Genomic DNA, 25,932 nt, shown 5'->3' on the forward strand with positions numbered 1-25,932 from the left:
GTGAAGCTGGGGAATTACTTAGTGAGGCCCTCGGTAGTAGTAGGAATGATTCAGTATTTGAAGGAGCCAAGACTCAATTTTGGAAGCCATGAATGCATTTTTGAGCACAGCTGCATTGTGGCCCAGCTGTCGCTGGAAGTTTTCGGGCCTTGGGGATGGACGATGATTTACCTGGCTTGAAAATAATTGTACAGTTTTTCTAAAAAGAGCTTTATTGAGATATAATTCACATACCATAAAATCCATTCATTGAAAGTGAAATTCAATGGCTTTTAGTGTTCACAGAGTTGTGATTTTTATCATTTAATATAGAAACTTTAATTGTAAACTACTTGAAACCAGCCGTGCTGAGGGGTGGCAGGAGAGAGGGGAAGAGAGGAATACCCACCAGCAGCACTCTCCTATTTAGTACCATATTCTGCCCTTTTTTTGGCCTTGGTTCCCACGGAATCCACGCCTGACTCTGTAATCTTTCTCCAGAGCTGCCAGGTCCTCCCGGGCCTCAGAGAACTCCACTTCCTCCATGACTTCCTTCATGTATCAGGGCACAAATGTTCGCTTTGCACAAGTGAGATCGAACTTATGTTCCAAGCGGGCCCAGGCCTTGGCGATGGAGGTGGTGTTACACGCTCAGCATGCACACGGCCCTCTGCACATTGGCCAGGTCTCACCGGGGGATGACAGTTGGGAGGCTGGTTGTTGATGCCCACCTTAAATCCACTTGGGTACCAATCCACAAACTGGATGGTGTGCTTTGTCTTAATGGTGGCGACGGCGGCGTTGACATCTTTCAGGAACAGGTCCTCCATGTACAACATGCAGCAGGCATGTACTTGGCGCAGCAAGGGTCATACTTGACCATCTGGTCGGCCAGCGAGAAGCAGGCACTGGTGATCTTGGCCACGGACAGCTGCTCATAGTAGACTTGGTTGAGATTACTGGGGGATAGGTGGCCAGGGGGAAGTGGTTGCAGGAGTAGGGACCAGGTTGGTTGGGAATTCCATCATGTCCACGTGCAGGGCCCCATCAAATCGCTGGGAGGCGGTGATGGTGGACACCATCTGCCCAATCCCACGATTAAGTTTGGTGTACCTGGGCCATTGGACAACCAGGTTGTGTCCACATATGTCATAGATGGCTTCCTTGTCGACCGTGAAGGCACAGTCATAATGTTCCAGGGTTGTGTGGGTGGTCAGGATGGAGTTGTAGGGGGTCCACCATGGTTGTGGAAACCTGGGAGACTGGATAAATGGCAAATTTGAGCTTAGACTTCTTGCCACAGTCCACCGAGAGCTGCTCCATAAGCAGAGATGCAAACCCAGAGCCAGTGCTACACTGAAGCTGTGGAAGACGAGGAAGCCCCACAGCCCCACGCAGAGATCTGCCAGTTTTTGGATCCAGTCTGGGACCAGGTCAACAATCTCCTTGCTGATGATGTAATGGCCTTTGGCATAGCTATTGACTGCATCTTCCTTCCCGGTGATCATTTGCTCCAAGTAGAAGAGCTGCCTATAGGTCCCTGTGTGCACTCCAGCGACCCTGGTGGGTTCCAGGTCCACAGACACTGCTCTGGCTCGTGCTGGCCAGCCCCGGTCTCCCTGAAGAATGGGTTGAAGGAGTCATCCTCACCGCCGATGGTTTTGTCACTTGGCATTTGACCATTGGGCTAAATTCCATGTTCCAGACAGTACAATTCCCAGCAGGCATTACCAATCTGGACTCCTTCCTGCCGGAGGTGGACAGAGTTGCACTGGTGCATGGGCATGGTGGTCGCCAAGCAGCTGCACGCTGCACTCGCACCTCCTCTCAGTCCAACACCGAGTGCCCAACTTTTTTTTTTTTGGTTGAACCTAATTTTAATTTACTTTTATTTCTTAAAATGGCAATAGATTAACAAAATATGCCAATGATTTTGAATGACATTATGTATGTTTACTTTTTGCCTCTTTAAGTGCTCCTGTAAAAAAAATAGCTAAACAATTTCATGATTTTCTGTTCTCTGGTTAAAGAATAGTGACTCTGTCGGTAAAGAGGACATGGATACTGTCAGTAACTACGTGACACCTGATGTTCCAGATATTTTCAAAAAACTGGAAGCTTGGCATGATGTAGACATAAAAATTGGATGACTAGCAACATTTTAAATTATTCTTCTTGAAAACAGAGCTGTCATTCACTGAATAGCACCTCTTTTATGAGGGCACAAATCCACGCAATTTTTACTAAGTTTTACCACCAGATGTCAGCCATTCACTGCATTGGTCATAACTCTCTGAAGAAGTCTTTATGAGGAATCTGGGTATGTGGATGTCTCCTTCATCTATCCTTCCCTCTCTCTTTCACTCCTTCCTGCTATGACTGTCAGTCTGTCTATCAATCAATCATCTATTGATCTATCATCTATTTATTTACTTATAATTCACATATCTGTTCTAATCTATCTAAATGATAAAAGAGATATACTAGGTATTTTAAGGAAACTAACACAATAAAGAGTATAAATATTTACACATACGAATGTGAAAATGATGCTAAAATGTTTCCTAAACTTTGGTCTGGAATTCAGGCTCTTTTCAGCCCATGGACTTTGAGACCAATGCAATATTTTGCAGCCTTTGTTTCATAACATACTTTCAACTGTCACCCAGAACCTGTGCTTTTTGGAACTTTTATTAGATTCTTTTTGTTACTCTGGAATTATATTCCTATTGGAAGAGTATCAACAACATATTGAGAAAACTATGCAATATTTGATTTTAAGAAAGGCTTTAAGGTGATTAAAAAACTAATTAACTATTGGAGAACTTTGCAAAGAGAATTTTTCCCCACCAACAACTTCTATTTTATTTTTTTTCTATCAAACACCTTCTTGAGCATTAACATATACCTTCTATGATCCCTCACTCTAAACTTTGTCCAATGCCTGGCTCTACTTTCATCACTGAACTTTTAACACAATAAATTTATGCTTTCTTTCCCCTTTACGTTGTGAGCTACTTGGGTTTGGGAGCTTAGCAGGTATCTATTGGTGAATGAATTTCATTCTCTAAACATGGACTGCAGCCAGACTATAGAGGATTGTTGGTTGCCTACTCAGCAATCATTTTATTCTATCTTTCCTTCCAATCAAAATTGTATTTAGATATCTAGCATTTTCTTGTGGAGCCATGAGACTTGAGGAAAGTTGATCCCACCCAAGCTTCATGCATGGGCCTGAGTGGTCTAAAAAGAATCCCATTCCCTTTGCTAAGGATTAGCTCAGAAATGATCATGTGATGCATGTTAGGGAAAATTTTCTTAGAGGATTCAAGGAAAATGTTCCTCACTCCTGAAAGAGCAGACTACAAGGAAGACTGGAGGATGAATCTTTGTAAATCCATTTTCATTTCTGAAAACAAACAAAAAAAAACCTAATGTTCTTGTGTTTCTGAATCCTTTTGGGTGTTGATATAGATATTGGGAGAGTAGGGAGTCTCTCTCAAATTTTCAGACAGCTACTAGAGACATCTTTCATATCATGTAGAAAGAACATTCTAGAGAATGAAACCAACACGGAGGAAAACAGTTGGGAGAGAAAGAGAGAGAAAGTCCTGATGTTAGTCTTTGTGTCCCTATGTCCTCTTACCCTAGGATTTTTATGTGCCAAGGAGCCAATAAACTTCTCTCTCTCTCTTATTTTATGCAATTATAACCCAATGAGATAAGAGCTTTGATAGGGGAAGTCTGTTTTGGCAGCTGGAAAAATGTCTAGAAGCTGAAAGGGCAGTAAGGGCACGGCCATTTGAGAAAGAAGTTGAATATGGCTTCTTTTTGGAGTGAGCATGGTGGGGAGAGTTGGGGATGCTGGGGTGGGGTGGCGGTGAGATGAGGCTGGAGAAGTAAGCATGCCTCTGGGATAGAGGTGTTCTTGGTGTTCACTTTGTTTTCTGAGTTGAAACAGAACATTCAGAGCCTTAGTGAAATTCTTAAAGATTTCTGTGAATTTTATGACTGTTGGGAAATATAATAAATTGGACTTCATCAAAACTAAAAACTTCCCTTTGGGGGGCCAGCCCTGTGGCGTAGCGGTTAAGTGTGCGAGCTCCGCTGCTGGCGGCCCGGGTTCGGATCCGGGTGCGCACCGACACACCGCTTGTCAGGCCGTGCTGTGGCGGCATCCCACATAAAGTGGAGGAAGATGGGCACGGATGTTAGCCCAGGGCCAGTCTTCCTCAGCAAAAAGAGGAGGATTGGCATGGATGTTAGCTCAGGGCTGATCTTCTCAAAAAAAATAAATAAATAAAATAAAACAAAAACTTCCCTTTGAAAAACAAGGTTGAGAAAATGATAAGATAACCCATATACTGGGATAAAATGTTTGCAAATCAAATATCTGATAAAGGACATTTATCCAATGTATGCAAAGAACAATACCCCATTTCCAAAGAATTTGGACTTGAGATTTTATTACAAGTATAATTTGTTCTTTTCTTAGTCCTCTTCAATAAAGAAAGTAATTTTTTTTTTTACTTTTACTAGCACACTTTAGTAAATTAATATATATGATAAAATCAAGTATATTAAATGCAGTTAAATTCAAATTCCTCCTTTGGTTTTGCAACCCTTCTTGTTGCCTTTCTAGCCCTTCTACCACTGCTCCCATGAACTGCCCTGAGCTCTAGCTGTGCTGTTAATCCCCTGATATGACCAGCATTGTCCCTTAGCCCTCCTCCTCCTTACTCAGTATCACCTGCTTTACAAAAACTCAGTGCTCTCCTATCGGAGGTTTCATAGCATTTTGCATGTGCTTCTCTTGTACCTTATAGTGCAATCATTCGTAGGCTTATTTTAGCTCCCTTGCTAGATTACAAACCCTCAAGGGCAAGACTGTGCCTTTTTCATCTTTGTATTTTGCACATAATGAAGCTCAATCAATGTCTGGTGAATGAATCCTTTGTCTTTCCATTTATTTAATTTTTTATTGGATTACCTGAGTACATATTTTATTATAGATGTGAGAATTGTGGTTGCACTTCAAGAAAGGAGCACTTCCTTTCCAATGGAGACCAAATGAGGCTCAGAACAAGGCCCTAGAAATTTGAAACACTTCAAGATTTCTGTGAATTTTGTGATTTCTCGGAAATATAATAATATAAGGGAAAATAAACTGAAAAATCAAAGTGGCAGAAACTAAATCAACCTAAAGAGGAATTGGGATTAGTATAATTAGACTGATCAATTCCTTTGTTCGGGCCTTTTTTAAAAATTAATATATGTAATAGAGTACCCAGCCAGGGATTACATTTCTGTTTTTCTCTTCTTCAATAAGAGAAAAATATACACACCACTAGAATGTAAATCCCAGTAGAGCTAGGATATTGCCCTTCAAAACTGGGTCCCCAGAACTTAGAGTTTTTTGCTTGTTAGACATTCAGAAGTGCTCACTAAATGACAAACAGGTGTCACAAATCACCTCTGAATCATAGAAGGAAGCTTCCCTGGCTAGGTCAGGTTGGGACACTTAAGACTCATCAGGGAGTCTCAGAAAGGGATTGAGGGCCAACAGCTAGCCCCAGACTCTGGTAAAGAAGGGCTGCTGGATTATTCACATAGCCAAGATGTGGGGAAAAAATAAATGTCCATTGACTGATGAAGGGATAAAGAAAATGTGGTATAAACATACAATGGAATGCTATTCAGCCTTAAAAAAAGAAGGAAATCCTGCCATATGTGACAACATGGATGAACCTGGAATACATTATGCTAAGTGAAATAAGACAGTCACAGGAGGACAAATTTTATATGTTTCCACTTATAAAGTTATCTAAAATAGTCAAACTCATAGAAGCAGAGTATAGAATGGTGGTTACCAGAAGCTGAAGTGAGGGACAAAAGGGGAGTTGCTATTCAATGAGTATTAGCTTTAGTTACACAAGATAAGTTCTAAAGATCTGCTGTACAACATTGTGCCTATAGATAACAATACTGTTATTATACACTTAAAATTTTGTTTAGAGTGTAGATCTCACGTTAACTGTTCTTACCACCCTAAAAAAAGGAAGGGCTAAAGGAACTCTGTGAGTTTTGAGGGTTTAAGAGGAAAAACTGACCTCTAGTGTAGATTACAGGGAGGGAAGGCAGGTAGGTGATGGTTCTGTGTCTATGGGGCATAGATAGGAGGATCAGCCTTGACCCAGGACTCCTGGGCCTATCAGCACCTGAGAAGGTGGCTGTGTGAGTGTGAACTAAAAGTTCCCAGCACTAAAAACTTTGGGCCTCGGAGGCCAAGCGAAAACTTTCTTAGGACTGGTATGGAGAACAATCTTCAACAGCAACATCATGAGGCAGCAAGAAGGAATCAAAGCATGGATGAATCAGACGAATCATGCCCCATCTTCTCCTTTTGGGATCTGAATTTTTCTGACCACTCCATAGAAGGAAAGGAGAGAGAAGCCAATCATCAAAAGGCTGATAGCTGGCTTTCTGTCTATAAGAAATATAAAGACTTGAGCAATTAAGTAGGATAATAAAAGGTATTTGACCATATTTGTGCAATGAGTTTGGGAAGCATGTCATATTGGTTATAAATAAAATGAGGGGATTATTTTATGCTCTTGAGTAGATGCTGCCAGTATTTTTGGGGTGAGAATCAGTAAGACTCTCATTTACACAAGACTGCCAGCTAATAAATGAACATGAAATGATAGAATTAGAAAATCATCATTATTCAAGAACTCCCTCAAAATTATGGATTCAGGAAAAGATCATCAATGGATACTAGAACTATTGGGTAAAACGTTGTTAGGGAACAGAGTATTCAGGTCTTAAAGTGTTTTCTCTCAGAAACACTCTCTAAAGACAAAGTGGAAATGGAACATATATGGTGGAGAGATTTGTTGGACACCATCTTACTTAAGTGATCAAATTTAGCATCTCTAATCATGAGGCAAACTGACATTATGTGCCTTCTAATATGAGGCCATGGGAGGTAGGCAACATTGCACTCAGGAATCAACCATGAGGAAACAAATGAATCCACACTGTGAGACCTTGTACAAGACAATTGGCCTGGACTCTTAAAAAATGTTTTGGAAGAAAAAAATGGCAAGAGAATTATTTTAGATTAAGGGAGACAAAAGAGATATGATAAACAAATACATTGTGTGAATCTTAATTGGATCCTGGATCAAAAATAGAAAGCTCCCAAGGGCATTTTGGGGTCATTGGGGGTTTGAATGTGGGCTACATATTGGTTGATATGAAGGTTAAATTCTTGGGTGTAATAATGGTTTTGTGGTTATGTAGGAGAATGCCTAGTTCTTAGGTGATACGAGTTGAAGTATTTAGTGTAAAGGTTATGATGTCCTTAACTTATTTTCAAATGGTTCAGCAAAAGTAAGTAAATTAGAGGGAGTGTGTGTGTGCATGTGTGTGCGCCCCTGTGAGAAAGAGAAAGCAAATATGGTAAAATTCTAATCACTGGTGAATCTAGGTCAAGGGTGTGTGGGTGTTCATTGTAATAGTCTTTAATACTTCTGTAGCTTTGAAATTTTCAGAGGAAAAAGTGGAGACAAAAGAATAGTAATTTGCTTGTGTGTTTATTTTAGAATGAATTGGACTGACTGAACACCAATGGTTTATCTTTTTATAACTAAGGCAACTACCTCTTTTATTGATTGGAAGCTACCTGTTTCCATCAACCTTGGTTGAGTGGAAATTATAGTATAAATACAACTTTTAGGCATCAAATCTCTGCTTTTGGTCCTTTGTGTATATATATACATATATATATACACACACATACATACAGATATACATATATACATTTTTTTGTTTTTTTGTGAGGAAGATTATTCCTGAGATAACCACTGTGCCAGTCTTCCTCTATTTTGTATGTGGGATGCTGCCACAGCACGGCTTGATGAGCAGTGTGTAGGTCCGCACCCGGGATCTGAACCCACGGACCCCAGGCAGCTGCAGCAGAGCACATGAACTTAACCACTATGCCACTTGGTTGGCCTCTGTATATTTTTTATTTTTGTTATTATTGTGACAAGACAAAGTTGAACATTTCTTCTTGTATTCAGTATTGTTTGTGGGAATTTGAGACTATCTTTATTTATACATTGGTACAGATTTAATCACTCAATGTCCCTCTTTAATGTAATAATTTAAACACCACACAAATAGCTATTTCAGTAAACCCCTTTATCTTAGAAATTTTATGGTTAAGTGGTTATGGTCTTAATATAACAGTAGCGAATATGTGCTATTTTTTCTTCCAAGAATCTACTCTTATTCAACTGGCAACAGTATCAGAAGTTTTCTTGGGGAAATGAATTCTTTATAAATCATCAGTGTGGTTACTGTGGGACATGACTCTGCCCTGGTTCCATGCATAACATTTTCCCTGCCCAAAGTGACTGGTTCTGAGGTTGGCACATGAACCAAATCAGGCTAGTTAGTCAACGTATTGGAACTCTTTAGAAAAAGAAGCTATTGATCTGAGTTAATGCTGGTAGGGTTTAAACCCGGAGCTGCTAGTTGCCACCTTTATTACCATGTGTGGAGAGTCTGTGTGAAAATGAACCCTATATAGAAGAAAGCCAAACTGAGGGATGGAGGGAGGCAGATCCTGATAGCATCATCTGAATCCCTGGATCTAGCCCTGCCTGGGTTTTTCAGTTACGTGAATCAATAAATAATAATACTTTTTCTTGATAAATTATTAATTCTTGATTATTATTTCATTATTATTTATTATATCATTAATTCTTGATAAGAATTGTTCTTAAACATTTTTGAATTGAGTTGTAATTTATGACTAAAGAAGTCTAATACAATGGTACATAAAATAATCAAATCTAGAACTTGGAATTTCAGATCTTTCTGATCTTAACCCAGTATTCTTTCCAAACTCAATATTGGCAAAGACTGGCCATACTATTGAATAACACTGTCTCCTTTTCTAGAAGTGGGTTGTAAGAACTAGTGTAATTGTGTTGTTCTATCCACATGCATGCTTACCTCTGAGTTCCTGGACAGTTTTTTTTTTTTGGTAAGGACGATTACCCCTGAGCTAACATCTGTTGCCAATCCTCCTCCTTTTGCTGAGGAAGATTGGCCCTGAGCTAATATCTGTGCCCATCTTCCTCTATTTTGTATGTGGGATGCCTGCCACAGCATGGCTTGATAAGAAGTGCGTAGGTCCACACCCAGGATCTGAACTTGTGAACTCTGGGCCGCCGAAGTGGAGTGGGAAAACTTTTAACTACCACGCCATCGGGCCAGCCCCCAATATTTTTTTTGAAAGAAACAGAGAATGATATGGCATAGTAGAGGAAATAAATAGAGCATTCTCAAGTGAGTGGTTTATTCATTTTAGGAGAGTACATGTGATGAAATGCATTTTGCCTCAGAAATGAGAAGAATTCTCTCTTCTATTGTCAAACTTATTTTTATAAACTCCTGTCTATTTCATAGTCTATCTTGGTGTATCTGAACTTGAGCACTTTATTATCACGTCTTCACTGGTAAACCCCTTCTCTATGATGGTACAGTGTGTACTCAATTTTGGAGCACAGAAAATACATGTCCTGGTTTCGTCCCTGTAGTTTGGATATATGATTGACATCTTTGTGCTTTGGTGTTTCAAAAATTTTAAGGCTATAAGTACATTTATCATCATCAATATATTCTCTAGAATGAATATGCTTCCTTAATTAAATCATGATGCTAGAAAAACACACCAAATAGCTTTGGCTGATTCTTGCCTTTAGATGTGATTTAAAAAATGTCTACCATGGTGATCTGCTGAAGATATCACTTGTATTTTGTCTTTGATGCTTTTTTAATGAGGGTTATTGGGAGGCCCCTAGTAGCCTTTCTATGCATCTACGTTATTTCCTATGGTGGAATAATCACTGTTAGAGAACTAAAGGGGGACGCTGCTGGTAGGCAAGTTCTGGCCCTGAAGGTAATTTGCATCTTAATTTTTTGCGCTGGATTTGAGGAACTGGGATTGATGACTTCTGGGTCTAACCATTACTCTACAGATACCACATACTTGAGAAAAGAGTTTTGTGTGCCCAATAATTTGTTTTAAGGCTCAGCTATTTTCTGTAGGACTGTTTTGGGTGATGGTCCATGGAACATCTGGATCCAAATCAGCACAGCTGCTTCTTAAAAATGCAGATCTCGGAGCCCAATGTAGAATCAGAAACTCTGGAAATGGGACCAAGAGTGAACTCTTTTAAAATAAGTACCCCCAGTTAATTCTCACGCTCGGTGAAGTCTAAGAAATATTGCAATAGGCTACATCCACTTTGACTTACATCAACTTTGAGCTACTAGGTAGGTAACAGTCTGGGGAATAAGCCCTAATACCAAGTCTGTGGCTTCCCTTGTCACTCAGCTTCTTAAATATTCAATTTATATAACATCTGAGTGAGAGTTTCAAGATGCATGGGAGTTTTGAAAAAGAATGTGCTGATTTAATAAACTAAGGAAGAAAGCACAGAACAGAAGATTTTATGCATATGGTAATTCAGGGCCAATACAGTGAATGACAAAGCTATTCTTTTAACTCTCTCAAATAATATTCTCTAGATAATTTAATGTAAAAAAATATCAAAGCACAGCTGTTTACCTTTGCCTTTTTAATAAGTCAATTATGCCTATTTTAATTATCCAATTTAAAACACTGAAAAATTAAGGCACTCAGATCTTGATATTAACGGTCATAGCAAAACCTCAGACCAACCTCCCTCTCTAAACATCTGTAAACCATAAGTTATGTAAAAATATAGCTATCCATTTGTAGTAACTGGCAAAGTAGAACAGTCATTCTCAAAGACAGGATTTTCAACTCTGACTACACATTAGAATTATCTTGAGAAATTTAAAACATGACCTATACCAATATCCTACTGTAAGCCAACTAAATCAGGATCTCTGGAGGGAGTGCCCAATTTTTCTTAAATTCCCCAGGTGATTCTACTGTGAAGCCAGGAATGGGATCCACTCCTTTAGGCACTTCCCAGGTAGTGCAATCTCTGATTGACTCAATAAATGAAGTTCAGCTAAGAACAATAACCCATGGAGAGATTGCCTGAAGTCAATGCAGTTCACTCATTTCTAGTCTACCATCTTTAATTAAAGCAGGTTGGTAGAATAAGGGTCATGTACTAGGACAGGACTGTATGCCTCACCAGACTTTCTTTTTCTGAATTTCCTTTCTTATAATGCCACTTACTTATATTAGGCATATCGTGCCACGTACTATATTAAGGGACATACATTAAGAACTGACTTGCAAAATGTATTTCTCTACTCTATGAATATTGTTGAACACTTGAAAGGTGCTATGTTTCAGAAGATACTAGGGAGCAAATTTTTCTGGTCTTATTATTAGGAATTCTAAAGTTTAATGGACTCATGAATTATCCAAATAATCAGGTTTTATTTAATGAGCTGCTAGAAAGTTTGAAGCCAAATTTTCTCTCCATAAGCACGTGTCATGGGAATTATTCCTATATTAATTTTTCCATTTTTATCCTTGTTTTCCCTTTTTCTTCCTCACATCCTTCTAATTTATCATGTTGGTCTAGTTTTTTGCCTCCATTAATCCACTGTAAAACTGTTTAGGAATAAGATTAGATGTATATAACATCAAAAAAATTGTAGCTAATGGAGTTGATGATCAAACATTGCACCAAAAAAGATGGCTTTAGTGCAAGTCAACTGATTTCCTCACTGCAAGAAAACCTGAACAGGATCAAAGTCAACCTACAAAATATGTCTCGCGCATTGGACTAATTCTGATGTTAAAATAAAAATATGTAAGATACAGCGAACAGGCACACCCACATCAGAATAATGATGTGATTCTACATTTACATATTTACCACCAATGCAGTGAAAGGGGCATAAAGGAGTGGTCAGAGGGAGGAAAAATGTATTTTTTATTTGAGAAGGAAGATCACAGGAATCAAAAAAAGGTCAAGTTTCTACCTGAGGAGGATGCCCAAATTGAGCTTTAACAAGAGGGTGAGGTGAACATATGGGAAGTGACAAATGTTTCAATCAGATCCTCTCTGCTATCAATTATGAGGGGAAAAAAATCTAGGTTAGGTTACATTTTTTAAATAACATAGTTGGAAGACATTATATTTTTTCCAAATTACCCTGCATTGTTTTTACGATTAGTCAATTAAATCTCTAATATCCCAAATACTAAGATGCCTGAATTGCAAATAGGCAGTTTGAAGAAAGGGTTCTCGAGTCTGATTATTACAAAAAGGAAAATCATCAGGTTCTTACTAAATTGCACTGATGGATTATGAACAAGCTGTTTTAAAAGTAATTTGTAGGGCCGGCTCCGTGGCTTAGCGGTTAAGTGCGCGCGCTCTGATGCTGGCGGCCCAGGTTCGGATCCCGGGCACGCCCCAAGGCACCACTTCTCCGACCAACCCGAGGCCGAGTCCCACGTACAGCAACTAGAAGGATGTGAACCTATGACATACAACTATCTACTGGGGCTTTGGGGGGAAAAAAATGAATAAATAAAATCTTTAAAAAAAAAAAAATAAAAGTAATTTGTAGTCACTTTAAGAGATAAATATTCCTATGAATACACGGGAATTTGAGTGAAATTATTCTTTAAAAAGAAAACTATTAGTAGTAACCTACACTGATGAATTCACTTGCATATGTAATTTGAGACACAGGTTTCCTCTTAGCTATGATCACCTTTTATTAAAGTATTTATCTTCTGATTGATATACAGGCAAAAACCCTCTTTGAATTGTAAAAGAGAGCCTGATTTTACACATGTATGTAAACTCTTAGGCTGGTTTTTAATTTATATCAGCTACATAACAAAATATCTTCTTAATTTTAATACAATACAACATATTTCTTTTGGTTGAAGACATTGAGTACGTTTCACTATATCTGTGGTTTATGTAATTATTACAAAAGTTGTATACAAAACCCTGCATATATGCAAAAATTGGCAAAATACACTCTGACAGCTAATGCTCTGAAAACACTTTATTACACAAATTACATTCAGATTCTGAAAATAGTGTTCTAACAGTGTAACCATCTAAAAATAAGACATCCCAAAACACACCAACTGAAGAAGAAAACTGAAAAAAAAGAATTTAAATAGAGACTTTTTTCTTTCCCTTGTTGCAATATCATGTTAGTGATTTTAAAAAAATAGAAGGAGATTTAGCAGCTTTGTCGTCGTGTAGCACAAGGTTTCTCTTTACTGCCACAGGCTGAGAATGCTGAACAGGAAAGGCACCAAAGAAAGACACTGGCAATGGAAGCGCTACTGGGAAAATACTGTGTCCAAGCAGAGAAGGGGGCTATTTACATCTACAGAAAAGTCTCAAAATGTAAATGAGCAAAGCTTCCATCATTGAATTAGTAGCGTGATGGAAGAAGAGGACTGTTTCTCTAGTCTATGTTCATATAAAGACAATGGCACTGTTATGAACTTTTAGGAAACTCCTCAACTAGAAACAGAAGCCAACTAAACCAAAACGAAGTAAATAAAATGTGTGCAGTCCCACATAGACTAGTACAGTTTACAATTAAATACACAAAACTCTAAACGTGCTAAAGGGAAAGGAATCTGGCATTCTTGGTAAATCTCATCAACCTAAATCAAAGCCGGTTTTCAGGAGGAGGAAGGTGCAGGCGCCGGCAGAGGTGCCGAATACTCCTCTTCGGATTCACTTCCGTCATCCTCATCTTTCTCTTGGTCACTCCCCTCCGTGCTAAGCCGGTCAAACCCTTTTCGACTGTAGCCTTTACGGCTTGCAAAGAAATTTCCGAGGTTTAAGCCTCCACTTCCTTTTCCTGAAGAAAGTAAACAATGACATAGAATTGAGGTCAAGTTTGCACAAATGATTCTCAGTTTCCTTGTAAATTCTTAAAATGGTAAACAAAGTTGGAAGTTGGAGACGGGAAAGGGTAGATATTAATAATAATAAAAAAAAGAGTGACATACAGAGAGACTTATCCTACAGAGTCAGAAAGATACTACTCCACAGACGTGGTAAGATAAATAAGGGAAAAAAACAAAGCTCCCCAGGATTATGTGTTCCCACAGGATTATTTCAGATTCACTTTTCACCTCCTGCTTTTTCCAGGCTCTCTGGCATTGGCATCCCTCGAGAAGCTCTTCATTTCAATGACTTTATGAAAAGGTCATCTTCACTATGACAAGCACTGACATGCTGACAGGAGTGACAGAAAATTTACTGAAGACAAATGAAGCCAGATAAAAGGCAGGCGAAGAGAATTAGATAATGTAGAATGGCAAGATGGGAAAAATGAAACTGGGAAATTTGCCGCCATAGCCACACACTTCAGTTTAGTTTATGGTTTGCATTCTGTACTTAACACTGGGGGGATGCTACTCTGCACAAAAGGAGTTTAATTTTCAGAGAGAAAATGAGAAATATCTCCTTCTCTTTAAAAGACATGAGCTTGTTGATTTTGAACCGAATGTGAAGGATTCTAAAAGGTCATGGGCATACCTCTAAGTCTTCCCAGTACTCTTCCTGAACTTGCCTCGAGTTTGTGTTCAGAATCTGCTAGAAAAAGATGGCACATTTCAAAATGAGTCCCAATCACCCTCCTCAATCCATGGGCTCAACTTTCAATACAAAATCAGGAATTCATAAATGATTAATAAGGCCTGGTTCTTGTCTGTATGCAATTCTAAGAAAAAAAAGGCAATATATTATTGTGATGTCTCTGAGGGCCAGATCTGGGTTTGACTCCTGCCTGTGTCTCTTACAGGCTGTGCAATCTCCAGAAATTACTTCTCTGAGCCTCAGTTTTCTCCTCTGAGAGAAGAGGGATCAATGACAATCCCTACCTATCTATAAGGTTTAGATGGGATACTGCATAGGACGTGCTCAGAACAGTGCCTGGTACATACAGAGTAAATGCTCAATAAATATTAGTTATTTCTATTAGGACAAAATTAAGTTGTCAATAATTTGTAAAAATTTAGAAGCTTTGGTTATTACAAATATTAGGAATATTTGTCTTAGGCTTTAGTTTTTCTATTAAGAACAGTGCATGTCCTGCTTGAGAAAGCTTGGGATGGGATCCATGTACATCATCTCCCCTTTATATAAGACTTGAGTGAAGGCAAAGGACTTTGAACCCTTGAGTATTTTCAATCATACAAGGTGACCCAAATGCTCCTATGGGGCTGCCCATCTCCATGAAGAATTGACTTTCTTTCCTTATGGGGAGGCAGAACTCCCAATAGACTTCATTTTTCCCCTTGCTGTGTATCTCTCTGCACCCTTTGCCCTGGCTTCCAACATTCCTTAAGGGAAGCAAGGCTCAGGGTTCTCCTAAAAATCTCTAACCAGGAGTGGAGGCAGCATCCTGGAGAAAGCTAGCAGGCAGATGACAGAGGGAAGGCAGAAGAGTGTGTGGGGGGAGAAACAGGCAAACAGGGAACAAGAATCTGAAAAGACTGTCAGAAAGCCAACAAATTAGACTGTAAGCTCTACAAGGATGCAGGACAGTCCTCTTGGCTTTGCATCCCCTGTGCCTAGCACAGTGTCTGATGTGGAGCTGACATGCATTAAGGATGTGCTGAATAAATGGAAGGTCCTTTATGAGGGTTACTAAAAACCTTCACAGATTGGATAAGGTCTATCAAGAACAAATGTTGAAAAAATGTGAGAAGCTGATCTACTTTTAGAATTAAACTGTACAGATTGAACCATATAAAACTGCAATTTTTCTAAATAAAACATGATTGAATAATGGCAATTTCATATGGTTTGACCTACGTCTCTGCCTTCCCAACACGCTCCTGTAGACTCAGCATTCTGTAACAGGGCCATGTCACATATGCTTAACAGCAAACAGGAGAGACCAAGCAGCCTAGCCACTGCTTGACTCCCCAGCCACAACTCCTTCCAGTGTGGGTTGATTACCAACATTCCTGCTACCTCCCCCCAGGCTGCACATGTTCCTGAGATTCTGTGTATTTATTACTGCACTTTTCATTCTCGATTATTACTTTTATGTGTCATGTCTTTTTTATGTGTCATCTCTTCTGTGAGCTCCATTTAATGATTCAGTCATTCTTGCAACAACTATTTATTGAACCCCTAGTGCCAGGAACTACTATTTGTGTTGAGGATACATTAGTAAACAAGTAAACATACAAAATTCTTGTTCTTTGAAGCTTTCATCTAACTCCATGAAGACAGTGACTACGTTTATTTATCTTTGCTCCTGCTTACCACAGTTCCATACCCATAAGAGGGGCTTAACAGAAGTCTTTTTTGGGAAGAGTTAATTGTATTTTTGCAGAGCTTTATTGATTGCAAATGAAAAACAAAAGAAAGTCCTAGAAAAACTCCCTTTCACAACTTAGTAAATGGAATCCTCTGGTTTTTGTTTCTGTGTCAGGGCTTTGCCATGGGCACTGAATCCCTGCCATGGCCGCCTTGGCCTGAAATAGGATCAGATGCTGTTTCTTGATCAAATGCTACCTCCCATCCTGGTCCATGGATTCCTTCCCAGACGCAGCTATAGACTCTTGCCTTAGGACCTGGGGACCCAGCCAAGGGACAGCTCCTGAGATGTGAGAATCACGGGTAGGATTATTTGTTTATTTATTTGGATGCCCTGAAAGGAACTCAGCTCCTGGGTTCTATACTATAATAATGATTTGCTAAAATACTGACTCTAGTATTGGACTCTGCCTTGTTTGGTTAGGGGAGGCTGATGGCCCAAATTATGACTATTTAAAAACTACCAAATAGTTTGTTATAGAATAGTTGTTTTTCCTGAGAAAGCCAAGGTTTAAGACATGTATCTTTTATGTCTTCTTATGACTTTTATTACTTTACTACCAATGATTATTCCTCATAATCATTGGTGGTATTAACTGAGCACTTACTAGGCCCAGGTACTATGATAAATGCCTTATGTACATTATTTCATTTAATCTTCACACAAGCTTCTGAGTATTTTATCCCCACTGTATAGATGAGGAAACTGTAGCTTAGAGAGATTAAGTAACTTGCCCAAGGTCATGTAGCTAGGAGCTAGAGCCAGGACGAGGGGCCAAGATACAACTCCCAAATAACTGAGCCAGCTATTTTGAGGACTGAGCCTTGTTTCTAACAGCAGGGATCTCTGCCTTCCTGACCCTTCAGCTAATTTCTACTGACTCTACTTCTCTACATAGTTTCATAGGGAGATATTAATTGGGCTTAAGTCAATTGCTAAAAGGCAATATTAAAGGTTATATTTTAATCTAACTATCCAAATTTCTGAGACTGCAGATACATTTTCTACTGTGATGCTAACTACAGACAGTATCTGGAACATAGACAATAACGTCAAAAAAGGTAGAGAGCACTTAAAAAAAACATTGAAAAAAAATCACAACTGAACTTTGAGGATAATAAGGCCAAACACTCTTTCAAAGGTAGGTTCCAAGTTCAAGGGGCTCATTTTACTTGCCTCCAAAGGCCCTTGATTTTTTCCATCGAATAAATATGGCAATGGCCAGCAGGACAACCACCGGAATAACCAGAAGGGTTGTAATGAGAACAATGGGCACTCCCGAGCCCGGCTCTTTGATCAGTTTCTGTTTCTCTTGCATCTTCTGCAATTCTGAGGAGGCGGGTTTGTTCTCCATTTTGGTTTCAACAACTGCCTCGGATTCTTCAGGGAAAGAAGAGTTCACAATATTCAACTGACTCAAAGATTTCAAGACCCCCACCCACCCCTTCCCAGTCAGATCAACAACTGCTCCCAAAGAACTTGCTGAGTTCTATGCACGTGAGGTTCATGTTTCAATATTTGGATCTACCAAGCTGGCAGCAGGAATTGTGATTAGTAATTTCTACTGAATGGTTTTTCACCTTTAAATTGGTTTTCTTTAGTTCTATGCTTTATTCTGTACTTAGTGATAATTCCACAAAAAATATATCCTCTTTTTGCATTTTTTCAAAGTTAAAATTAACAGGCAGCAAGGTGTAGGGGACAGAATTTGTGTGCACACTGGAGTCAAATGAATCTGGGCTCCAATCCCAGTTCTCCTATATAACTACCTGTGTAACTTTGGGCAAGTTACTTAAATGATTTGGGTTTTAGTAACCTCATCTGTGAAACTGTGATGATAATGCCTCCTTCATAAAACTACTGAGTGTAAATGTTATCATAAAGAAGGTGCTTAATAAGTATCTGCTTCCTTGTATCTTTAGTTTATGAATCTCTTTCATGTTCAATGAATTATCAGTATATCATATGCATAGTTGCACACATTAATTCTAGGATTGCAAACTGGAAAAAAGAACTGTGTCCTTTTCAGGCTCGCTTCTACAGTTCCCAGCAAACTGTAAGAGCACATGGATGCACTGTATATCCTTTGCTTGTTGATGAAAATAACTATAAAACTATTCTGTGATAATGGCAGGTACCAGGCAGATATCTGGCCTGAAGTACTCTTTGGGAAACCGATGCAATAAAATGATATAAGCTGCTGCAGAGATCTTAATAACTACTGACTTGAAGATGAGGTTGAGCCTTGAGACACTCTCGCCTCCCAAAAGCACATATGTGTGTTTGTACAAAAACCCTAGTATGCAAAGGCTAGAAGTTACAACCACATTTGCCAAAAGGCTCACAAGGTTTCTGGAACTGCAATTTTTTGGCGTGCCCTTCTGCCCTATGATACAGAGGGCATTATATGGCCTCACGGAAATTTTGATTAAATGGCAGGCATAGGTGGTTTAACATCATCAGGAAAATCTTTGGTTAATGTTTAATATGTGTAGACACAGCTTAGTAGCTTGCTGGACACTTCTCCAAGGAGGCATTTCTCAAATTACTTAAGACACTGTAAACATGATTTATGATACACACAAATGGCAGGGCCCAGCTCTTTGCTTCAACGTTCTGAGCCAGCCTCCTTCACTGTCTCAGTTATATCTACTGAGCACTTACACTGTTTCAGGCATTGTTCTCATTTAATCATCACACCAAGCCTTTAAGTAGGCACTGTTATCACCATTTACAGATGGCCTCATGGTCCTCATTTCCTTCCCTGGACTATGGTTAAGGGGAGAGCATTATTTCGCTTCTTTTGTCCACTAGAGTGGCTCTTGAAACTTCAGCGGGAGAGAAGAAAAGGGATTGGTTCGGAGATGTAGATGGTTCAGATTTAACCTTTCTATGTCTCAGTTTCCACGAGGAATATAAGTGTGATCTTAGTCTTCCCAACAAGTAACTGTTTTGTCTTTTTCTTCATTACTGTATAAAAGGTATACAAATTGTCCTGTATTTAAGCGGGAAAATAACCATAAATAGATGATAGGATTAAAAAAATATAGGCCAAAGATGTAGATTGGTGGTCAAGAACCTGTTGCCTTGAAAGAAGGGTTTGTTTCTATTTGAAGGCGACTATAGTCGGAGTAACTGCATAGTATTTTCTACCTGTGATTTAGTGGGTTTCCCTGCACCTAAGACAATGGCCGTACCAGCTCATATCTAGTTTCTTTCACAAGACAGAGCTAGGATTGGGCTCCATTAAAAGGAAAGAAGAACTATGAAGTAGGTGATAGACTAAAAGAATCAGTTTAGCGTTCATAGAAAGTGCGCTGAGAATGAGGTAACGAACTTGCTGAGATACACACAATGCACTTCAGAAATTCTTGATTTCCACACCCCTTCTGGTACTCTGTGTGTCATCTACTAAAAATACTTGCTCATCCTAACTTTGGAACCAGCTGAAGTATGTTTAGATTTTAAAAGATGCTCTGCATTTTAAAGAAAGAGGATAAAAATTTTAAATTTCCCAGTCTAAAAAAAAAATTGCCGCTCTTCTCAGGAGCCTTTATAAGTGGAATAAAAAGCCTAAAAAATAGTTAGCCCTTAAGATTCTAAGAAATCCATTCAAAGCATAAAGAATAATCCAAATTCTGCCACTTTTATTCTTTATTCTAAATTCTTTAATTAAAAACCCCAATAATTTGGAGCATCGCTGATGAAGGAGTGAAGAAGCTCTAAGATTAGCCAGGACCTGAGAATTCTGGAAGATAGGGGGTACCTCATATGACATTCGTCTATCATATAAGATGCCAGATGTATTCCATCTAGAACAAAAATGCTTCAAACAAGCTCTTCTGATCTTTACAGATACTTAGCAATAAACATAATTTTGAAAAGCTGATGTATAAGAAGTTTTCTTCCTTCTTCCTTAAAGCAATGCATTTCAAGAGCGAGGCTAGGTGCACTCCTGTGTGAGCTCACACATACAAATTTGTACAAGTCTCTCTCCCCTTAACAGAAAGAGAGAAGCCCAGAGACCACTTGGAATTGGAATTACCAGGACAGGAGAGGAGAGACATTTTTAACAGCAACACAGCGATTATTACCCAGTTCATCACAGACAGACCTGAAGGCTGAAGGCTTTAGATGGCTACTAGCAGGTAACATTTTAGAAGACATGAAAAGTGCATATAGCACCAATGAGATTACTGTTTTTTTTTTTTTTTAATGCAATGTTCTTCCCCTACACTGTGTTGTTTTCCATAAGGCCCAAGATGCTAACTAACTGTACTCGAGAGTTTCTTTTTATTTTCTTGAGACTGATTCGCCATCATCATCTTTTATTGTAAGGGGTGAGGGAAGGATGAAGGCTATGCTTTTGGTGGGATATTGGCATATCTGTTTTATGCCTGGTAACTTTATTTGAAAATTTAAATCCCTTTCCTAAGTTTCTTATCACAAATTCTCTTAGCCCTGCAGCCCCCTGAGAACACAACACTGGTCTGAAACTGTTATTACTGATCAGTCATGTGACCATTCACAGTGGGGATGAGCGTCATCACTGGTTACTCGAATTAGAAATTTACAATTAACATGTATCTATAGGGCTGTTAAATCTGGGATGGTGTTTCTCCCCTTTTTTTGGTAAGTGGTGGTTTAAATTAAGCTTCCAGATTTTGATAAAAGATAAACTCTTGGAGATCCAGCATTATTTTTATTCCTTTTTGTAATAAGAAAATAATCGTAGGGGCCAGCCTGGTGGTGCAAGCGGTTAAGTGCATGTGCTCCGCTGCGGTGGCCCAGGGTTCGCCAGTTCAGATCCTGGGTGCAGACCGATGCACTGCTTGGCAAGCCATGCTGTGGCAGCGTCCCATATAAAGTGGAGGAAGAATGGACACGGATGTTAGCCCAGGGCCAGTTTTCCTCAGCAAAATAAAAAAGAGGAGGATTGGCAGATGTTAGCACAGGGCTGATCTTCCTCACACACACACACACACACAAAAAGAAAATCGTCAAAAAAAAAAAAAGGATTAATGAGAGTCATACAGGGTCAAAGAGAAACAGAACAACTTCATTTGAGTTTGGGTATTCCTAACTATTAAAAAGGGACTGTCATGACAAGACATTTCAATAAAATTTACTATTTGAACTGCTGGGATCTGCCACAAGGCTGGGAGGTTTTCTGACCAAATGGACTCAGTGGTGTGCACTGAGGAGAAAGGAAATGCCCTATAGGAAAGCTCGTTCATCTTCACTGGCCAGCGAAGATGAGGTCAGTTGGGGAGGGTTGGGATGGGTTGGGATGTTCTCAACAGGCCAACCAGCACAGTCTAGAATCTTTTGGTGGGATCTACTTAAACAGAAATGGTTTGTAGCCACTTTGAAATCCCAGAGGTTTCAGAGTCAACTATAACCATTTCCAACCTGTAGTTCTCGGGAGAATCTGTGGTGAATGAATTGGACTGAGAATGGAATGAGAATCTGTGGTAAATGTACTACTATCTTAGTAGTAATTCTGATCCTCAATTTCCTCATATGTAACATGGGGATAATGGTAATTATCACATAGTTGGTGTAAGTATTAAATATGATAATTTTTGTATAGCTATTTGTGCTCCATAAGTGACAGCCATTATTAATAATAATATCTTTCCCAACATCTTCATTCCAGGACAAACAGAACTTACCAATAATTCTATATATAACAATGATAGAAAAAGAGGGGATCAGGAACCTTCTTCAATATATGAGTGTGTTATGAATGCCACTCGTAGTGTCACCTGGGTAAAATCTCTACAAATGCCAAACAATTGCTATTTATTTACTTTATATTTTCTTACCCCTTTCAACCTTGAGCCGGCTATTTTTTCTTATCTGCCTACATAAAATCCCTAAACTCCCTCTTGGTTCTTGCTTCTTTTCATCTTTTTTCCACCTGCTTTCATGAGAAAGGAAAACAAGTAAGCCTAGGATTAAGTCTGAATATCTAGGCGAATCATTTGTAAAGCAACTAATAATGGAATCACTTTGCTACTTAAACGTTAGGGGCACCTCTAGTGAGTTGTTAACTATATATGACCATGTCAGATAATAGAAAATAGTAGAAATAGTTCTGCAGATAGTAGAAAATCTGTCTGCAGATATAGAAAATATGCAAATACAAACTGATCCTAGGAAAGGGAGAAAATAATTTGACTGAGATTCCAAATGAACCCAGTGGCTACTTACCAGTAGCGAACACATTTCCCCATTCCTATAATATATACCAGCGATATACTTATTTCTATATATGTATATCTATGTATACACCCCCCCCACACACACTCCTTACAGGCTGTAAGTCTCCTGAAGTCAGGCAGTTTCATTTCCCTTAAACATGCTATAGTGCCTTACACATAGATGGCCCTCAGTAAATGATGGGGGCTGAATGGTACTAAGATGGGAGCTTAAGGAGCAGCTAATCTTTTCAGGCACCTATAGTATTTACTCATCAAAGATATTTTTCAGGGCCGGCCCCGTGGCTTAGCGGTTAAGTGCGCGTGCTCCGCTACTGGCAGCCCCGGTTCGGATCCCGGGTGCGCACCAACGCACCGCTTCTCCGGCCATGCTGAGGCCGCATCCCACATACAGCAACTAGAAGGATGTGCAACTATGACATACAACTATCTGCTGGGGCTTTGGGGAAAAAAAGGAGGAGGATTGGCAATAGATGTTAGCTCTGAGCCAGTCTTCCTCAGCAAAAAGAGGAGGATTAGCATGGATGTTAGCTCAGGGCTGATCTTCCTCACAAAAAAAAAAAGATATTTTTCACTCCTTTAGATTAGAGACCATTAGAAAAGGCCTTTTCCAGTATGCTCGATGGTATTTTTCTGCTTGTCTGGGGTTAACGTACTTCCCAAAGTGATTGACTGACGTTTTTTCCTCTCTGAATGTCTCTGGCCCCCTCGTTATAGATTTCTTACATTCTCAATCACTTGAAATCAGTGAATCTGAGCTCATTATTACTACTCCATTTATCGGAAACGGCAGTGGCAACACGTAGGTTTAAAAGGCTCAGTACATAGCAGAAGTTACGGATAATTTACCAGATTATATTATATTTTTAGCTTGATAATTTTTTAAGTGCAGTCAAGAGCCATAAAAGAACTCAATACAAATAGCCTTGGGTTTCACAGTGATAAGAGGAATCTGACCAACCTTTGATTTCCTGGACCTCAATGCCAGCCTTTTTAACTGATCGATGTTCCATTTCTGTAATATAGCACAACAGGGAGCGAGAACATCAGAATCCCCCCAAAAAAAATTTGAAAACTTAATTTTGATATTAACTTTACTCAGTACAAAATATTCCCTTAATTTATCAAACGCATTACAATATTAGAAAATAATTTAATACAAAGCACTAATTAGGTGCCAGGTCCATGAATCCTGAATAAAATATCCTAGGGAAAGCTGAAATAATATTTCAAAGGTCTTCATATTTAGAATGAGCTTTTCCTTGTGGAGTTCATAACACTGTATTATTTCTGAAGTATCAAGTAGTTCTGCTTTCACGGGGACATCTTAGACTAATTACTAGTTCTACCACGCTCGATTACCAGTTTTATAGCTGACATAAATGGATCCGATTAGTTGAATACTAGAATGCAAATACATGAGACACTTGTTAAGCCTCTGATGGCAGTCTTACTGTTCCAAAGGTACCATTTTCCAGATTTATTATTTGGTTGCTTTCTGGACTATGCAGAGGGCTTTTCTATTTTGAAGCTGAATGCTATATTGCAATGCTTCTCAATCAGGGGCTCTATCAAAACCACTCGGGAAGCCTTTCTAAAATACACATATTATCATTCCTCTTCTTTCTATAGAGACTGAGTGGGGTCTGGCCATGTGTATTTAAAAATCCTCCCCAGGTGGCTCAGATATCCATCTCTGTTGAATACCGACCCCTTGGGTGGTATAAAGAGCCTTAGACTGGAATCTTAATGAGTTCAAGTATCATATTCCTATCCTCAAAATGAAGATATTGGCTAGATTTCTGAAATCTTTTCCATCTTTAAATGTATTTATTCATTTTTTTATTGTGAAAAGCCTGGGTTTAGTCATCCAGTTGGGAATTATCCATCTCTCTTTGCTCTCCTGTCTGCCCACAGCTTCTGATTCCTCTTTGTGGGAGAGCCACACTTGCAAGCAGGCATGTAAAGCTACTGCTGGAGTAGAGCAGTCCATGGGCACTTCTGTGCACTCAACTCTAACTGGGTCCTTATTACAAAACAGCAAAAGTTGCTCAAAGGACAATTCTGAAGACAGCAGTTATCATATTTACTTGGGCTCTTGTATGGTATCTGATTAAAGTTCTTGAATTCTTGATTTTATTTTTGTTACAATTTATATTTTTTCCTTGTAGTTTGCATTTTTCCTGGTTATAATTAATATTTCTTATCTTCATCAAGTCTCCATGTCCTTATTATTTCTCCATCTAAAAGGGCCTGTTGCAGCTCAAATTTATCATCCTCAACTCTTTTCTTTAACTCGATTTTCTCCTATGGACCCTGCCATATTTTAAAAGCATCTCTGGACATTGAGGTTTGTGACCTACTAAGCATTCAGTGCTCTTCAATTTAGAAAACTTACATTTTTAGTATGACATTAGAGGCTAGGTTAGCATACTTTTTAAGAATTAGAAGTAATGTCCAAATTGCAATTTGAATATCCCCAAACTAGCTGGCTTGATCCCGACAGAGACACTCTTCTGTCCCCACACATACTTTCGAGTGACATGAAAAGAGCAGTTTAGTATTTTGAGCAGGCTGAAGCCTAAAGGGAAAATGCAGAGTGCTCCCTGTGCGGGATGACGTGTGTCTGACACAGAAGCCGGCACTCCTAGATGCTCAGCAGCTGCTGAGAGCCGAAGAGCAACACGGGAAGTGATGCCTCTGTGGAAACCAGTCAGCCCCCTGCTTTGCCAAAGCCATCTCCTTCTCTGGAACTAAACCGGAGTTAACACTGGCTTTCACTGTAGCAGACATTACTGCAGGAGTCAAGAATTTCCTGTGGAATATCTGTGGAAACAAGGGGATAACTGCCAGGAAAAAAAGATGCTTCTCTCCACTCTTGAAGATTAATTTAATCTCTCAAATTAATACCAAACAGGTCTTTTAACAACTGTCAATTATACCTTTGATTTCCCACTGCTATCAATAAAAAGAGAAGGAGATGCAATTTTTTTTCACATTTTTAAGCAATAAAACTAAGGAAAAATGTGGACAAAAATACTGTAAAAACCATACTTTCAGTCGAAGTGAACTTCCACACGGTGTTGGTGTGAGCGTCTCCGACATACACAGTCCCGTCTTCAGAGGCAGTAATGTCATGAGGCATGTCAAAGTGCTGCCCGAAGAAGAAGCAGACGTTAGAGGGGTGAGCGTATATTTGAATTCTTCATGAAAAGGCAGAAAAACAAAGCAAGGCACACAACAAAACAATGAGCATGTTACTCACACCAAAGAAACAATAATTTCCACCAAACCAACTCTAGGCCAGGAGAATCATTCCTTCATTCTCTGGGCACTGACTCTGCCAGGCATAATTCTGTGCATCGGGAAATGCTAAGGG

At 39.2% G+C, this 25,932-nt stretch overlaps 1 protein-coding gene and 1 pseudogene across 15 annotated transcripts in view; both read right to left on the reverse strand.

The window, feature by feature from the left end:
• Nucleotides 1-401: 401 nt before the first annotated feature.
• LOC101395117 (tubulin alpha-3 chain-like) lies at nucleotides 402-1,759 on the reverse strand (annotated as a pseudogene).
• An 11,255-nt stretch (nucleotides 1,760-13,014) lies between these two features.
• PAM (peptidylglycine alpha-amidating monooxygenase) overlaps nucleotides 13,015-25,932 on the reverse strand; it is a 289,799-nt gene continuing 276,881 nt past the window's right edge. For 5 of the 15 annotated variants that reach the window (XM_087429982.1, XM_087429979.1, XM_087429978.1 and 2 more), the window contains 5 exons: nucleotides 25,608-25,707; nucleotides 23,515-23,568; nucleotides 17,506-17,709; nucleotides 14,535-14,591; nucleotides 13,015-13,851 (listed from right to left, as the gene is read on the reverse strand). In XM_087429982.1, the coding sequence (XP_087286108.1) occupies nucleotides 13,670-13,851; nucleotides 14,535-14,591; nucleotides 17,506-17,709; nucleotides 23,515-23,568; nucleotides 25,608-25,707 (597 nt within the window). In that variant the 3' untranslated portion in view covers nucleotides 13,015-13,669. The remainder of the gene's footprint in view (nucleotides 13,852-14,534; nucleotides 14,592-17,505; nucleotides 17,710-23,514; nucleotides 23,569-25,607; nucleotides 25,708-25,932) is intronic. The other 10 variants (XM_087429983.1, XM_087429989.1, XM_087429984.1 and 7 more) reach the window with 5 other exon arrangements.

This window comes from Ceratotherium simum, chromosome 4, assembly GCF_057802395.1.
Source record: "Ceratotherium simum simum isolate JZ-2026a chromosome 4, ASM5780239v1, whole genome shotgun sequence".
Classification (NCBI taxonomy): domain Eukaryota; kingdom Metazoa; phylum Chordata; class Mammalia; order Perissodactyla; family Rhinocerotidae; genus Ceratotherium; species Ceratotherium simum.